A 16,961-nucleotide genomic window follows, 5' to 3' on the forward strand; every position below is an offset into this window, starting at 1 on the left:
TGGAGCCGGTGGTTTCACTTACTTGTAACTGGGAAATCTGAGAAAGCTGGTTTAATTGGGATAGCTGGTTCAACATGGCTACCTGTTGCGGGCCAAAGAGTGGACTCAGCCCACCGTTGTTTGGAGCGTACTTCAGTAATGATACTGGAACCTAGCAAAGGGTAATAGAGAGTTCATCAATCAAGCAAGCAAACAATGGCACTGTCTGAAGCCTTACTCTGTGCAAAGCACTGGGTTAAGTTTGGGAAGAATGAGGGCCTGGGAGTCAGAGGACGTGGGTCCTAGTCCCGGCTCCGCCGCTTGTCTGCCATCTGTTCTTAGGGAAGTCAAAGCTCCCTGAGCCTTGGTTCCCGAATCTGGGAAATGGGGAATAAATCCTCCTCTCTCGGACTTGGACTGTGAGCTCCATGTACGCCCTGATTATCTTGTATCTACCCCAGTGCTTAGTAGAGTGCCTGGCACGTAATAAGTGCTTAGCCATTAGCGCCCCATCTACCAAAGGAAAAAAAAATCCCAAAAAAACCACGGAGATCCCTATCCTTTGGAGGAGACAAGCATTACAATAAATTACATTTGGGGAAGTGATTGAGAGTAAAGATACTTTTGTAAGTGCTGCAGGAGGCAGGGACAGCGTGAGTACCCTAAGTGCTTAGTGGGGAAGAGTTCAAGCGCATCGGTGACCCAGCAGGAAGGAAATAGGATGGAGAGAGGAGAGATGTGGCAAGGGAGACTTCCTGGAGTTTCTCGTGGACCTCCTCGACTTTTTTAGGTTTCTCCTCGCTTACTGATCATTTCCTGCTTGTGAGTACTTCCACAAGAGGCGGTGGAGGGGAAGAGAAAGGCTCTACTTTTAGAAGTTGTTGGATGCCACCCCGAAGAGTCAATCCCCTAGCAGAGTGCCCTCACAGAGTAGCAACGTCCCAAGAGCACCCATAAAAGCACCGAATGCCATTACCTGAGGGGAGAGTAATGGAGGAGGCACTTGAGCACGGAGATTAGGCTGAGATGAATTAAGAGGTTGTGCGGGAGGCTGCTGCAGGCCCCGGGGTTGTGCTGCTGTGTTACCGACACCAAACATATTGGGATTGCCGTTCTGTGAAGAGAAAGCTCATCTCTGAAGATCAATATTTCTTTGCCTTACCGCAGAAAAACGACGGTACTCAAGTCGATCGTAATTGCATTTATATTTTAGAGCTCTGGAACCATTAGGTACAGAACCTAAAATATGTATACATATTTATATGCTTATATATATACACAAACTCGCACACACACACACACACACACACACACACACACACACATACATATATTTATTTGTAAGGACTTACCTGTCTAACAGAATTCAAGTTTTGCATACCCAGCCCGGCTATGGAGCCAAGGGCCTGGTTAGGTAGTGCACTATTTGAAGGGGGAAGCTTCAGGTTTTGATTGGACATAAACTGCAAGTTTTGGGACTCGTCTGCTACAATGCCATCCTGATTGGACAGAGAGAAAGATGTGCAACCACAGCCAAGCAAGCAAGCAGAAGGGAGAAATCAGTGCCAGGAACAGAAGAGAAGTCACATGACATTCCAGCATCAACAGGAAACAAGGCAGAAAACAGAAGAGATCAGATTAGTGGGATCTATACGGCAAGCAAAAAGGCCAACATACATCTTTTACGGATTAAAAGGAAAGCATCAATTTAATCTCTACCCTAAACACAGGTATTTGCGCAGACGGTGACCACAGATGTTGTTTTACAAAAACAGAGTACATTTGAGCAGTAAATATTAGTCTCTCACAAATCACAAATAATACAGTTATTAACTTGGTTGAAAAGTAGCCACATACCTTATCAAAATAAGGACTGCGATCCATGGAAGACTCTTTGGAAATCTGAGTACGAGAACCAGGCCCTTTCCCTACTACTCGATTGTAATCGCCAATATTCAGGCTATGTTTATCCATCTCCATTCTTTTATCCTGTAACATTCCTGTAATGTTAAAAAAAAAAAAAGCCAGGTTGGAAAATTTAAAGATGTAATTGCCCTAAGCGACTTTCAATAAATTCAGAGTACTGAGCGAACTGTAAACCTTAGAGCAACAGTGGGCAATTCCTGGCCAATCCAGTGAAGCTGGATTGGCAATGCCACCCAATGCCAATCCAACCTCATCATCTCCTGCCAGAGTACTGTGGTACAGAGACTACTTCCAGACCTGATCCATCGGTCTGTTATCGAAGACTGCCTGCGGCATGGGGTGCAGGACTGAAAGCGGAGGAGCATGGCGTAGTGGATACGGGACTGGGACTCAGAAGGTCATGGGTTCTAATCCCAGCTCCGCCACTTGACTGCTGTGTGACCTTGGGTAAGTCACTTTACTTCTCTATGTCTCAGTTACCTCATCTGTAAAATGGGGATTGAGACTGTGAATCTCACATGGGACAGGGACTGTGTCCAACACGATTTGCTTGTATCCACCCCAGTGCTTAATACAGTGCCTGGCATATAGTAAGCGCTTAACAAATGCCATAATTATTATTATTGCTATTAAGTAAAATGGAGTCAAGCCCACTGTCCATGCCAGCTGTTTCGGACAATTCCCTCTTCAAATGCTGTCCCTGCACCTGCCCAATCTCATGCCCTTAATAACCCCCTTGCCCAGATCTTCTCTTTGGCCCGGAGCTCCCTCCCCCTTCATATCTGAAAGACCACTGCTCTCCCCATCTTCAAAGCCCTACTAAAATCACAAGAGGCCTTCCCCGATTAAGCTTTCACTCCGCCCTATTTGTCCTCCCTTCTGTGTCACCTATGCGCTTGGGTCTGGACCCTTTAAAAACTGCCAATCGCCCCATCCTCAGCCCTGAGGCGCTTAGGTACAAATCCTTTCACTCTGCCATCTGTTTCTCCAACCTGAAATTTATTTTAATGTCTGTCGCTCGGTCTAGTCTGTGAGCTCCTTGGGGGCAAGGATCACGTCTACCAAGTCTATGGTATTGTCCTCTCCCAAGTGCCCAATGCAGCGCTCGGCACACAGTAAATACTCAAAAAATCCCACTGAATGACTCATATTGAAAGGGAAGGTGGGGCTGGAGGGTTTAAAAAAGAGTCCCCAGCACAGTTCCCAAACCAAGCCAGAGGCCATGTTCTGGTAGCCAGAAGAACAGGACCAGCAAGAGTGGGAACTGGCCATCCATGGGACCCATCCCGGGGAGTCCCCGTGTCCTGCCTAGAGCCATGTTCGCTCACTGCTGGATCTCTGCCAGTGCTGCCAACGCCCAACTGGCTGCAGTCGGAGCCCCGCGTTGCGGACTTGGAGAGGGCCGGTGCCATGTCAGTTTCAAGCCTGCTCTCTGGCACCCATGCCCGTGAGAGGGAAACCTGGTCCCCAAGCTGCCATGGAGTCCCCAGTCCAGGCCACTTAAAAGGAAAAACATAACAACAAAAAAGTATCAATTTAGAAGGAAATCAAGCTGCACCTGGAGCTCTATTCCAAAACATTCCTTCTGGCCTTCACTCCTGGGGACTCCCTGCTTCAAAAACTTTAGCTGCTGCATTTTTTAAATTTCCGATCACTGATTTTTATAATTTATTGCTATTTTGAATTTCACTACATTGTTCTAAACACCTGGTTTTTCCCATTTAGATTGTGAGCCCCACCCTCTAGTGTCGAATCTATTCACCTTCATACCATGATGCTTTTGGGAGCCAGAAGGCAGACTACATACAAGCCACCTTGAGTGACACACCAGCATATGACACCGAGCCCAGGGGCCACTGATCCTTTAGCTCTGGGACTCCATGGAGCCCACAGTCCTAGCAACTGCAGGGCCCCGTTACTTTCCTGTCTGCCCCACGCCAATCTTCCCTACTTGCTCTGGCCTCTGTTAAGGGGGCAAGGGCAACATGGCAGGGCCCAGAGCAGGAATTTCAAAGAGCGCCAGAGTTAAAGGAGAGAGCAGCAGCTTCCTAACAACTGCCAAAAATAGCTGACTGGAAGCTCGCCTCACTTTCCTTCGAGCTCTTTTCCCAGAAATGGTTTGGCAAGGAAGAAAGCTAGCAGATCTCTTCCAAATACTGACTTTCATTATTATTAAAAGTGAGCACGACAGTTAAGACACTATGCTTTCAAACTCTCCTCCCAGAACTCTGAGACTGAAGCGAGCAAGGGAGAACAGTTTCCTCAGCCCCACAGCTCTATTCAAGCTATGTTTATCTCCTAATAGTCCTCAAACATGATACATGATAGAGCCAATGGTGGCAATGAGGGCTGGCGCTGAATATGGTGAGAATCGCGACCCAGGTGCAGGAGGTATTTGTTTCTGCTTGAGAGGCTTCAGACAGTGAACTCTTGTGCTCCCAGCAGAATTTCTAGGTGTGTGTGAATCCCGTTCCTCTTCTGAATCATGCACAGTAGACTCTATACATGGCCTCTTCATACATTTTTAAATCTCCAGCAGTGGAGGGGAGGCATTCTTCTACCCAGGGGAATAGGAAAAAAGACTGCAAATGCGACCCTCTGGGGATTTAAAATATCTGGCAGATAAATGAGTTCTCTACTTTTAATTTTAATTTCTCAATGACTTAAATATCACCAATCTAGTTACCGATGCCCATTTTTAGGTGGTCTTCAATTGGCCATTATGCTGAAAAACTAAAACAGACCAGTATAAATGGCATTCCCCAACCTACTACTCTAGAGGCATACTGTTAACGGTAAAAATGTAACTATCTTCTTGGCTATTTTCATTTTCACCCCTTTGACTTGAATAATGTAATTACATAGGTCCATCTTGATTAAAACTAGGAGTTTGTAATCTCCTGCAGCTCACTCAGGAGTTTAAAGTCCAAAATTCTTAAGGCCAAATACACATTTTAAAAATGTTAAATAAGGGATAAACCATATGGGTTTAAAGTTAAAGTTTCCTGATATTACTCACAAAAATGCAGACTACTGATATGAGTGGCGAGAACTTCCGATTGTAACCAAGCTGTACAGCATCTGTTTTAGTGAGTATATCGACAACCTACAAAACCCCAAACTTTTAAATAATGTACTTATCACCACACAATTTTCCCTTCCATGGGTGAAACCTCATTTTAAAGAATATACAGTTAAAAAAATGCTAACACGAGTGCTCACTGAGACAAGAGAGAACAAATCACGAGTCCTTATTTCCTCTAGCCATGAGATTCTCACTACAAACCATATTTCTCTCCAGGTTTTACCTGTATTTGTCATTTACTTTTCAAACAAGAGCTAATTTCAATTTTTCTTCATTCAATGTAATCTTAAGACATGATCTGATGGAAAAATAATGTAAGAGTCACGTTAAAAGAACAGTTCTACAAGAACCAAGAGGCTTACTATTGAGTCATAGGGGCTTCTAATTATATTCAGGAATATGGTTTACTTCAAAACACGCACTCCTTTCATAATATAATCATTTTGGTACAACTGGTCCCTTACTGTTTTTTTCAGCCACATTCATGGGTTAATTTCCCCACCAGTGTTGTCTTTTTTAAATAGGAATGACAACTGTACATAGCTGCAACAACAGATTTTGCATCTTGAAAGACACTTAAATGAGGTCTGGCTACCATTTGGAATCTTTTTTTTATTTGGAGTATTAAAAGGGGATAATGATAATATTTTATATCTTGAAGAATATAAAAAAAATCAGTTCTCTACATTGAAAAGTAGCTTTAATATGTATGTTTACTTTCTCCCAATCTTACCTCCAGACAGGTCCATTTTATTGCTCTGTATTGTTTCCTCAGGCGATTCTCTCTGAAGGGATAATAAAAGAACTCTTCAAACATGAAGATTTATTAAGCAACTTGAGAAAAATGCCATTCAAACATGATTGTCTGGCCCATTCGACACAATAGCACCTGTCTAAGTGTTTCCAAGTAGAATGTCACAGTTCCACTTGGGGAAACTTTAATCTACAGTCCTACATAAAAGTGCTCCGACTATGCAAGTGTACCGCTCCCAAACAGTCACGCTTCCAGTTCTTCCCGTAAAGCCCCCAGAACAAATTTCAACTCATATAGAATAACTGCAACCCCCCAGCATTTAAAACGTATTGCGTATATTGGGTGTAATAAACATTTGCACTTACTGAAAAACCAATATTTGAGAACTGTTTAACAAACGGATTTATCCATGTTTCGTCTTGTTTATTTCCACCTTTCATTGATCCCTTAAAAAAGAAAAAAGGTAGAGAGGTGGTTCATTCTGCTCTTGATTTTGATGATAATGGTGGCAAGGCTAAATAGATTATCCCATCTCCCCATAGGGACCCAAGGTGCAAATGAGTAGTGGAGTAGTGGAGTAGCTGGGGGGAAGGAGGGAAGAGGAAAGGTGAGAAGGAGCAAAGGTCTTGGGATGGTAAACTGCAAAATCACTCTTGGAATCAACTCTATTTGTTACATACCAAAATGTTAAAGCATTAAATGATGAGTTCCTAGGGGCAACTGCAATTGCTACAGACTGTCCCCTGACTCTGCATTACCTTGGAGGACATTTTTTTCATGTATGGTGGCCAATTTAAAGATGGGTTCACTTCTTGGGATGGATTACTATTCCACATTCCAATTTCTACATCATCTTCCTCCTCCCAGCTAGTGTGACGATTCCCCGTCAATGGCATATCATCTCCACACCAACTATCTTGCATAGATTTGGGCCCTGAATGCAAATTTGAGAGAAGGTTATTCAGGAAAACAGCATTCCGGGCTAAGCAATTTTAAAATTGTAACAAATGCTTTTTGATCACTTCCTAGATGGAAAACAAAATTAAATGAACTACGGTAAAATCTGACATACAGAGTTAATAAAGGCTGAATGGGCATTCCTGCTCCAAGACGGCACTTTTTACTTGAAAAACCTGGCCGTATCAAAAGCTTGCAGTGTTGTCAACCCTTGTTTCAATGGAAATCAATCGATGAGTCCATCTTCTTTTTTTGAGCAGTGGGGTCAAGCAGCAAATGTATTGGGCTCTGGGTTTGGGAGGCCGAATGTAAGGCCACATCAATGGGGGCACCTGGAATTTGCTTCAGTAACACCTACAATAGTATCAATATTGTGGTAAGTCTGGCGAAAAGCCTTGCAAAGGGGGTCCACTGTCATCATCATCATCGATGGTATATATGGAGCACTTACTATGTACAGAGCACAGTTCTAAACGCTTGGGACAGTATATTATGGAAAGATATAAGGAGAAGCAATATAGTCTCATGGATAGAGGCCAGGCCTGGGAGTTAGAAGGACCTGGGTCCTAATCCCGGCTCTGCCAGTTGTCTGCTGGTTGACCATGGGCAAGTCACTTAACTTCTCTGTGCCTCAGTTACCTCATCTGCAGAATACAGATAAAGACTGTTGAGCCATTGGGTCCAACCTGATTAGCCTGCATCTACCCCAGGACTTAATACAGTGCCTGGCACATAGTTAGCACTTGACAAATACCATAAAAAAAAAAACCCCACTAGTCAAAAGTCAAACCATTTACAAAATAACACAGACATTTTGCAATACTACCTATCTTATGTTAATCTGACTCTGAGCTAACGGCCGTGTCCCTAATGCCAATACAGTTAACAAAGAGATTAACAAAACCATACCCGCTTTACTTGATGTCTGTTGACCTACAGAAGCACTGCCCCAGCTGTTGGTGCCAGCAGAATCTGCACTAGGTTCTCCCCAGCTGGTACCATTATCCATGGGTTTACCCCATGCTGAAGTTCCATTATCTACAGTTGGAGCTGGAGTAGATGTCTCTCCCCAGGGTTCACCCCAACCTTTAGAGAAAGAGAAGAAACGTTAGCGGTGAGTTCAATAAAGCCAAAAGATCGCGGAAGTTCTCCAATGTACCATGGGCACTTATTATCGTATATCCCCGAAGTTATACCTAGGCTATAAAATCAAAGGAAAATAAGCCTCTCGGGAGAAAAATCGGCACCATTATAATCCCGGTGGTTTCTGCTCTACTGGTATGGACATATGCGGTTGACACGGAATGTGCCTTCTGTCTCCGCTTCTTGCCTCAGAGAGTTTGGCTCTGGGGAACTCAGTGAGCCCGCCTCCCAGATGGGGCTGAAATACAAATTGGGATGCCAGGAGGATGGTGTGGCTTGGGAGCCGTCTCCCATCTAGATGCTCAGACAGTGGTGGTGGTGAGCTGTGGGGGAGAGATGGTGGGGACGGGGGGAGTGGCGATCTGAGTTCTGAATCTCTTTCACCTTGGTAGGCGGTAGCAGGGGCCTCCATCTGTAGCTCTCAGGCTGCTTAGACTGACCTACTGCAAAAAGAGAGGACTGTGCCCCGTCGCAAGAAGATACCCAGACAGGCCTTTTACGAGGGCCTAGCAGGGGAAAAGAAGGTAGAGAGCCACGAGTGGTCTGAGAGGGGTAACGGAGAGAGGGAGAGGGATAACTGAGTCAGACAGCTACAGGGATGGACTGGAGGGCAGGAGGAAGAAATAGAGAGGTTCCAAACAACTGGGTAGAACGGGAAAGGGATTAAGGAGAAAGGGGGAGGCTTAGAAGGGAAGAAACAGGGACACGGGAGAGTTAGACAACAGGGTAGACAAACACTCCGTGAATGCTTTTCACCTAGTAGGTTATAAGGTAAAATAAGGTAGAATAGGGTAGAATAGAAATAGATGATTTTCCTAAAATACACTGTTTTGAAAAAGTTTCCCCTACTACAGCCCGGTCTTCTCATCATGCAGAAACACCATCGTGCTTAACAGCACTCAATGGGCTCTCTCCTTGCCACAGCCTGGTTGGCAGAATTAATTCATGAGGTCCACCAACTCACCGTGTCTTGCTCTCATCCCTCACTGTTGGCTTCTGGCTCACGCCCACCCCCTTCAGCCCTGGCAGATCATTGCTCTCCCATGTCTAAAGCCCTTTGTAAATCGCATCTCCTCAAGGAAGTCTTCCCTGATTGATCACATCTCCCCTATTGTTCCCCCCCCAATAACTTCCATGCCACATAAGCACTAGGGTACTCACATTACCCCTCGCTGAACTTAGGTTTCTCTACCCTCTCCTGTTTCCTTCTGTGTATAATTTATTTTAGGTTCTGTCTCCCTCATTAGATTATACACTCTCTGGGGACGGGGCATACCTCTTAGCCTTGTTGAATTCTCCCAAGCATTCCCTCATTAGATTATACACTCTCTGGGGACAAGGCATACCTGTTAGCCTTGTTGAATTCTCCCAAGCACTTAGTCTACTGCTTCATATAGAATAAGTGCTCAAATTCTTTTGATTGGTTTATAAAAGGTAAAATGCAAAGAATTTCATTAGAAATGTCATTTCCTACTGACTTGGGAATATTTCTTAAATGAGACGCTGAATCTTTGGTGACACTAACTGGTTTCTCGGCTATAGCTTTCTTAATAATGGCAGAAGAGCGCCCAGTATATGCCTACTGTAAGAGCAAACACACTCTTATAGACTTCCCTAAAACACGAAACAATGCTCAATTGATATTAAGCCTAATCTAGTTGTTTAATGCTTTGGATTTCAATTCCAGTTATCAACTAAGTGGGGCTACTTACTGCAACTCTAGTTCACTGGAGATGTAATGACCACTCCCCACCTCCCACAACCCCCCCAGACGGATTCCTGGTATCCATCTCAAATTCTTAAAAAACACCGCCTTTCAAGCCTCACTTGCTAGAAGGCACAAAAACCTGAGCTCAAGTGAACTCAACTTTTACTCCCCCGGCTCCTCCATCAATGGAACACTAATTCTAACTTACAAGGACCGGCAAAGATGTTACTGATACTTAGAAGCATTAGAGAGCAGTTCACAGATAGACCTCCAAAGAGGAAAAGAGGAATTCATTTTAGTACTCGTGAGAGCTTCCTGGCTACCCATATGAGAATCAGAGCCAATGAGAGCACCAATTTTATGAAGAGATTTGACTGCTGTGGTTCCTTCCTTATGGGTAGGCCTGACGGCTGCTTCTCTCTCTCTCCCTGAAAACACCGCTTTGCTAGAATGGAAAGACAGAGTTGGCTTTCATGTCTTTTCTTTCTCCCCAGAACAAACACAAGGCTCTAACAAGAGATAAAAAGTTAATTGGAGCTTATTCTAACAGCTGGCCCTTTCTTTGATTCCAGTGTGAAGATAAGCAAGGAGACCGCCATCCTCTGAAGGAAAAAACCCAGGTGACTATAAGGGATCATCTAGAAGAGTCTCGTTAGGTAGACCCTGTCTTCCACAGGTTAAAAAAGGGGAACAAAAACTCCAATTTACTCCTTCCGTTTGTTGGAGAGAGGTGTGTTTCTGAACCGGGCAGCTCTCATCTCCTTCTAAGGTATTACAGTACAAGACAGAGTAGGAGGGGGGCAAGTGACCAACTGATCAATCAATGGTGACTATTGAGACCTTGTGCACAGCACTGTGTTAAGTGCTTGGGAGAGTACAATTCAACAGTTGGTGGACATGCCCCCTGCCCACATTGAGCTTACGGTCCAGAGGATCTCTCCGCATGTAGCTGGGGTGACAGGCTTGCTGGGTGTAACGGTATGGGGAGGACCTGTCCAAGTTGGCGCTGGTCAGAGGAATTCCCATTTAGCCTCTATTTACAGTGATAAATCTAGTTCCCCTTGCAGGGTCAGCTGACAAGCTCTTGCTTCAGCTCGCTTCAGAGCTCCTACTGCGTCGTAGGCACATACACATATGTCCTCTAAACTTCCCAGTTATCCTGCTCCCTCCCATTACCCAGCCTAGCCGGCCTTGGCTCAGGGCTTGCTTCTGGCCTGGGCGGTGAGAAAGTGGGTCAGGCTCAGGCCAGGATGACCAACAGTCCCTTTTGTGTCAGGTCCCTACCTTTGTGATTGTATCTTCTGATTCTACTGAACTCTAACAATAATTGTGGTATTTGTTAAGCACTATGTGCCAGGTACTGTACTAAGCACCGGGATGGATACAAGCAAATTGGAATGGATGGAGTCCCTGTTCCACATGCAAACATTCCAGAGTTCGCAGTTCCACAGAGATTAAGACTGTTCCACGGTCTTAATCCCCATTTTACAGATGAGGGAACTGAGGCACAGAGAAGTTGAGTCACACAGCAAATGGCAGAGCAGGGATGAGAACCCAGGTCCTTCTGACTCCCAGACCTGGGCTCTATCCACTAGGCCATGCTGCTTTTCTACTCTCTACTTGTGTTCTTGCCCAGGCACCTACTACAGTGGCCTGCACACAGTAGGCGCTCAATAAATACTGGTTTATTGATAAACGCTGGTTGGTTGATTGATTGGGAAGAGCGGCCCCTGTGGAAGTTCCCATGGTTTACTTACTAATGTCAAAAGCTGACAGGGACAAGCAGGCTTATAAAAGTACTACCCAAGTATTTACAGGCTCAATATCTATTATCCCTCTCCTCAAGAGGAGATCAAGCCCCACAGGGACGGATGACAAAGAAATGTGTGTGTTACGCTTGGTCCAAGTTACACAGTTGTTGGGCTTGATGCTCATGCTTGATCCTGGACAAGTTAGGAAAAGGGGAGACTTCTGAGAAAGAGACTGTAGCCCTGAGCAGGTGACTGTGGTCACTTTGGGAGCTCCCTGACTTAAGGAATCTGTCAGTCTTAGGCTGTTTCATTTTCTAGGGTCCAAGGAAGCACTTAAAATAAGACTGCTGGCTTTCCCCTGGAAGTCTTTGGAGGAAGGAATCTTCCTTTTCAGAAACTGACATGGGGGCAGTTGTTTTGGATAGTTCTTCTGGGGGGGTGGAGAATGTGGGCAGAAAGGAGAGAAAGAGTGGGAGGAAGGAGTGTGAGTTTAGTTAGAGCCAGAATTCTGGACCTTCTTAAAAAGACAACCTTTAGCGTCTATAGCATCCAGACAGCTGAGCGATAGCATGGTGTTGATAAGTGGTGGGATCCTATTACCCACCTTATGGAGGGGGGGACGACCCAAAACTAAACAAAAAATCTGTATTGTCTGACAACTCCGGATGGTGGAAACATACAAATATTCCGTAAAGCTCATTTGGGTCTCTCGGGTACATTTCCTTCCTGCATGTGATATTTTTATCAAAGCTGTTAAGTATAAAAGGGATTTATCTAACAGTAATAATTGTGGTATTTGTTAGGCGCTCACTACGTATCAGGTGCTGGGGTAGATAGAAGTCAATCAGGTTGGACACAGTCCCTGGCCCATATGAGGCTCACAGTCCAAGGTGGAGGGAGAAATGTACCACCATTTACAGATGAGAAAACTGAGGCACAGAGAGGTTAAGTGACTTGCTCAAGGCCACAAAGCAGGTAAGTGGCAGATCTGGGATTAGAATCCGGGTAGTCTGACCTCCAAACCTGTGCTTTTTCCATTGGGCCACACTGCTCCTGCCTTTTAGTAGAAACATGGAAAGGCCAAAAAGTGAGCCAGGACCTAGAAAAAACAGTTAGAGAGCTGAAGAAACCACAGAGTGGATCAACAGCCCATTGTAATTATGAAAGGGCCATCGGGCACATTCGTTCTCCTGTTCAGTGGGTGGTGAACCTTGTCTCGAGTTATGGTTTATAATCCTCTTCTACCCTACCCGCCAAATTAATACAGTTCGAGGCAAAGCGAAGAGCCAACTGCAACTTACTGATCATTATCCTAAATGCTGGATTCTTCTTTCCATTTGGTTTTGAAATGATAAAATTATATTTTTGCTTTTTTTCACCCCCTAAACATTTACTCTACCCCCGCTGTAAGTTAAACCCAATTGGAAAAAAAAATCAGTAAAATGATGGAAAACAGAAAATATAGTTCTATCAACCACTGAAGGGTAATGAAGGTGATCAAAGGGGGAAACTCTTCCTTATGAGGACACCGATCGGCAGTCTCGCCACCTTCAAAGCCTTATCCAAGAGGACTTTCCCAACTAAGCCCTCACTTCCCCTACTTCCTCTTTCCCTTTTGCATTGTCTATGCACTTGGATCAGGACCCTTTAAGCACTTGATATTCACCCCACCCTCAGCCCCACTTATGCAGTTATCGGGAGTGTAATTTCAACTCTGTCTCCTGCTCTAGACTATAAGCTTCTTGTGGGCAGGGAACGTATCTGTCAACTCCGTTGTGCTGTATTCTCCCAAGCGCTCAGTACAATATCGACTGAGTTAGGACTCTCCCATTTTGAAAGGGACTTAACGAAGCTTACAGAAACCAGGGAGTGTGGCAATAGCAGACAAAATCGTTCAGTAAATACCGATACAACTGGGCGGAGGGCCAGCCGATGAAAGCCGAGGGTTAGTGCGTTCAAAAGAAAAGGAGTCAATCAAGCATACGGAACTCACTGTTGCGGGAAATTGTGCAGATGAAAAGAATTAATAGCTTCAGGAGGGGTCTGGGTAAATTAATGAACAGTTCACAGTGGATGAAAACAGGGAAAGTCAGGGATAGCAGGGGGTAGACTCCTAAAAGTCAGGAGTGACGTCAAACTGGGACAAAATGAAAAGGCTCCTCCGAGCATCCTGTTGTCGCCCCTCCAGACGACTAGGCATAGCTCATTATTCCCCCTCAAGTTAAACCAAACCGAACCTACTAAAAGTCAACATGGATCACTGTGGCGTGATGGAAGAGCCGCAGGCCAGGAAGCCGGAGGTCCCGGGTTCGAGTCCCAGCTCTGGCACACGTTACCTGTGTGGCCTTGGGTAAGCCACTTAACCGCCCCATGCCTCAGTTTCCCCTACTTTAAACTGGGGGTAATGATACCTAAACCCTACCTCGTAGGGATGTTGTGAGGAGTAAATAATTAATATAAGGTGCTTTGGTAATAAAAGCACCACCTAGGAAACTGAAGCAGCGTGGCTTAGTGGAAAGAGCCCGGGCTCGGGGGCCAGAGGTAGGGGGTTCCAATCCCGGCTCTGCCGTTTGTCAGCTGTGTGATTTTGGGCAAGCCACTTAACTTCTCTGTGCCTCAGTTACCACATCTGTAAAATGGGGGTGAAGGCTGTGAGACCCACAATGACCTTGTACCTACCCCAGCGCTTAGAACAGCGCTTGGCACACAGTACGTGCTTAACAGACATCATCATTGTTACTATCATCGCCGTCATCATCCGGCCCAAAATTTGGAATTCATTTCTAAGAGAGGGGAGACGCTTTCCATTTCCCAGTGGCATCTCAGAAAGGAGACCGCGGCCTCGCCCCGCCCCCCCAGCGAGCTCTCTCGGGACCGGGCTAAGACCGCGTACCACCAAAGCAGGGTGAGAAGGCGGCCTCGGATCACCACCAGTCCCCGTTGAGGACTTACCAGAACCATTACTGTTCTCCTTACTTGACATGGCACTTGAAGGTGGAAGCGGCTGATGTACCTGTGCTTGCTGGTCGGAACGGCTGCCACCGTTGGGGACGTTTTTATTCCACATGTTCACATTTTTGTAGTTATATTTGCTCGGATCCCCCCAAGCTGAAGTCCCATCATCAATTTCCATTTTGCGGCGAATCGATTCCGGGGATGGTTCCTCCCATCCCGTTGGCTCCTCTTCCTTGGCCGGAGCTGGAATCGGTCCGCCCAACCACCCGGTACCGGGTGGCTTATTGGCGGCAGGCGGGGCTCCCCAAGACCCGCCAACATCCTGTGGCTTATTCCAGTCCGGGGAATTGATCTGTTTCGAAGAATCCCCCCAACCTTGCGGTTGACTACACTTGGAAGGCTCCCCCCACCCTTGGGGCTGAGCGGGTTTCGAAGGGTCATCCCATCCCGACGAGTTACTGGGGTTGGCGCCGGGGGTCCCCCAAGTCACGGAATTGGCTCTGTTGGGTTCGTTCCAGCCGGATGCCGACCGGTCGCTGTCGCTGCCTCCCGAGCTCGATTTCTTAACGTCGCCCCAGTGGTTGCTTCTCGAGGTTTCACCCCAGTTGTCGCCGGCAGAAACCGTCCAGCCCTGGTTCGACTTCTGTCCGTCCCCCCACCCCGGTTTGACCTTCTGGGCGTCGCTCCACGTGGGCTTGTCGTCTTTGCCGCTTCCCCATGACTGATTGCTTTTGACCGGTGCCGCGGCGGCAGAATCGTCGACCCACCCACCCTGGCCGCCGGAGCCTTTGGCGTCTCCCCACCTGGCGGCCGGCTTGGCATCGCCCCAGCCGGCCACGGCCGAGGGGTCGTTGCTGCTGGGGCAGGGCCGCTCCACACATCCCCCCGAGTTAGAAGTCTGTGTCCCGGAGCCGCCCCAGGCCTCTGTCCCATTGTCGGTCTTCCTCTCACCTCTCGGTGACGCTTCGGTATCCCAGGCAGTGTTTTGTTTGATTGGCGTCTGGCCCCACCCCGAGTTGGAAAGGACGCGTGGGTCTAAGTCAGTTCTGTTTACTATACTTTGGAGTAACGTGTGCTGGTCGACTTTCCTCCTCTCTCTACTCTGTCCTTCCCCCGCCCCTCTTTCCTCGTGGCATCCAGTGCTTTCCGTACTACCTTCGCTCTCCCCCGTACCTGTCGTTTTGGCCCACACGTCGTTCTGCTCGCCGAGCTGAGACGGAGCGGAACTCGGATTATTGACGTTGACGTCGTCCTCGTCGGTAGGTTTCCATCCATTTGTAAACTTCCTACTGTTTCCATTTACACTTTCATTGGAATGCTGATTGCTAGGCAGTTTATTCCATTCCCCGTTGGCTACATTAGTGCCAGTGTTTTGTGCAGGGTTCCCCCATCCTCTTCGATTTCCTCCGGGATTCAAACTACCTCCACCACCCCATGGGATGTTCTGGGAGTTGACCACCCCCGACTCCCACACGCCTCCGCCGCCGCCGCCTCCTCCTCCGCCTCCTTTATTCCCACCGATTGGAAAGTTAGTGCCGACAGGCCCGTTGATGCCAGGCTGCATTAGAGTTGCATTCACAGTGTCACCATTAGCTTGGCCGTTGGGGCCTGAACATTTGTCTCCAGAGTAATTAGAGGCATAGGCGCTCCAGGCAGTACCACAAGATCCACCGTTTTTGGACTCACCGTTGCTGAGGTGAGAAACGGAAGTGCCGTTTGAAACCGAAGAGGCCTGTATCTGAGAATGATTCATTGTGCTCACACGCCAGGCCCCATGCCCTGTGTTAGCAGGCAGTTCGTTCATCTGCACGGAACCGACAGAGTTTGGTAAACTAGAGGTCATAAAGTTAGTAGTGTTATTTGGTCCATTCATTTCAGTGTTAAGGTTTTGAGGTTGCCCACTGAATGAAACCTTCCTTGTACCATTTACTTCAGCATCGCAATTTTCCTGAAGGCTTCCCCAGGAACCATGGGCTGAACCACCCACTTTAGAGTTAACACTCTGATTGTTAGGTATCTGACCTATGGTACTGCACTGAATACTTGTGCCCGCATTACCGCTCCCTCCCGACCCTTTCAGGGCATGTCCATTGTTCTCCAATACAGGCCAGGCACCGTGGTTGCCATTGGAATTCAAAGTGCTTGGATTTAACCCTCCATTTGATGAAGAACTTATGGTGCCCCAAGCATTCATCCTATTGTTGCTACTTTCAGGTTTGCTATCGGGAGCATCCACAGAAACTTGACATGTGCTTATTATGGCTCCGTGGGAAAAGCCCCACGGCCCCTTAGTACTTCCATTGCCCACATTATTGCTGTTGCTACCGACCACAAACTTGTTCTGAGAACCGTGGCCCACGCCATTCCGAATTCCCTCGTTCTCGCCACCTGCGCTCCCTGAAGCCATCATCGTGAGGTTTTTCTCCGACCCAGAGCTAGAGGCAGAGTCAGTGTCCATACATTCTGAAGCCAACTCTGGGTCACTGCCGGTGATCGATGGCCATGCTTCTTTGTCAGAGCCGTCTACGATGACTTTGTCCCAGTTTGGGCTGGGGTCGCTGTTAGAAGAAATGGGTCCCCAGTGAGAATTTTCATAATGGGATCCTAAGCTGCTGTGGTTCAGATCTAGAAGAGAAGGAGAGAGAGAGGGAGAGAGAAAAAAAAAATCTATCAAGCATTCAGGTTTCATGGGATGAATACCAA

The 16,961-nt window shown here is 46.8% G+C and overlaps 1 protein-coding gene across 1 annotated transcript in view; it reads right to left on the minus strand.

Moving 5' to 3' along the window:
* The window catches only part of TNRC6A (trinucleotide repeat containing adaptor 6A), a 75,155-nt gene that overhangs the window by 17,784 nt on the left and 40,410 nt on the right, over positions 1-16,961 (minus strand). The window contains exons 6-14 of the mRNA XM_007656278.3: positions 14,256-16,883; positions 7,611-7,787; positions 6,503-6,678; positions 6,110-6,190; positions 5,724-5,775; positions 1,837-1,979; positions 1,332-1,478; positions 956-1,093; positions 23-151 (exon numbers count right to left, since the gene is read on the minus strand). Of these exons, the coding sequence (XP_007654468.2) occupies positions 23-151; positions 956-1,093; positions 1,332-1,478; positions 1,837-1,979; positions 5,724-5,775; positions 6,110-6,190; positions 6,503-6,678; positions 7,611-7,787; positions 14,256-16,883 (3,671 nt within the window). The remainder of the gene's footprint in view (positions 1-22; positions 152-955; positions 1,094-1,331; positions 1,479-1,836; positions 1,980-5,723; positions 5,776-6,109; positions 6,191-6,502; positions 6,679-7,610; positions 7,788-14,255; positions 16,884-16,961) is intronic.

The sequence above is a fragment of the Ornithorhynchus anatinus genome, chromosome 2 (assembly GCF_004115215.2).
Source record: "Ornithorhynchus anatinus isolate Pmale09 chromosome 2, mOrnAna1.pri.v4, whole genome shotgun sequence".
NCBI lineage: Eukaryota > Metazoa > Chordata > Mammalia > Monotremata > Ornithorhynchidae > Ornithorhynchus > Ornithorhynchus anatinus.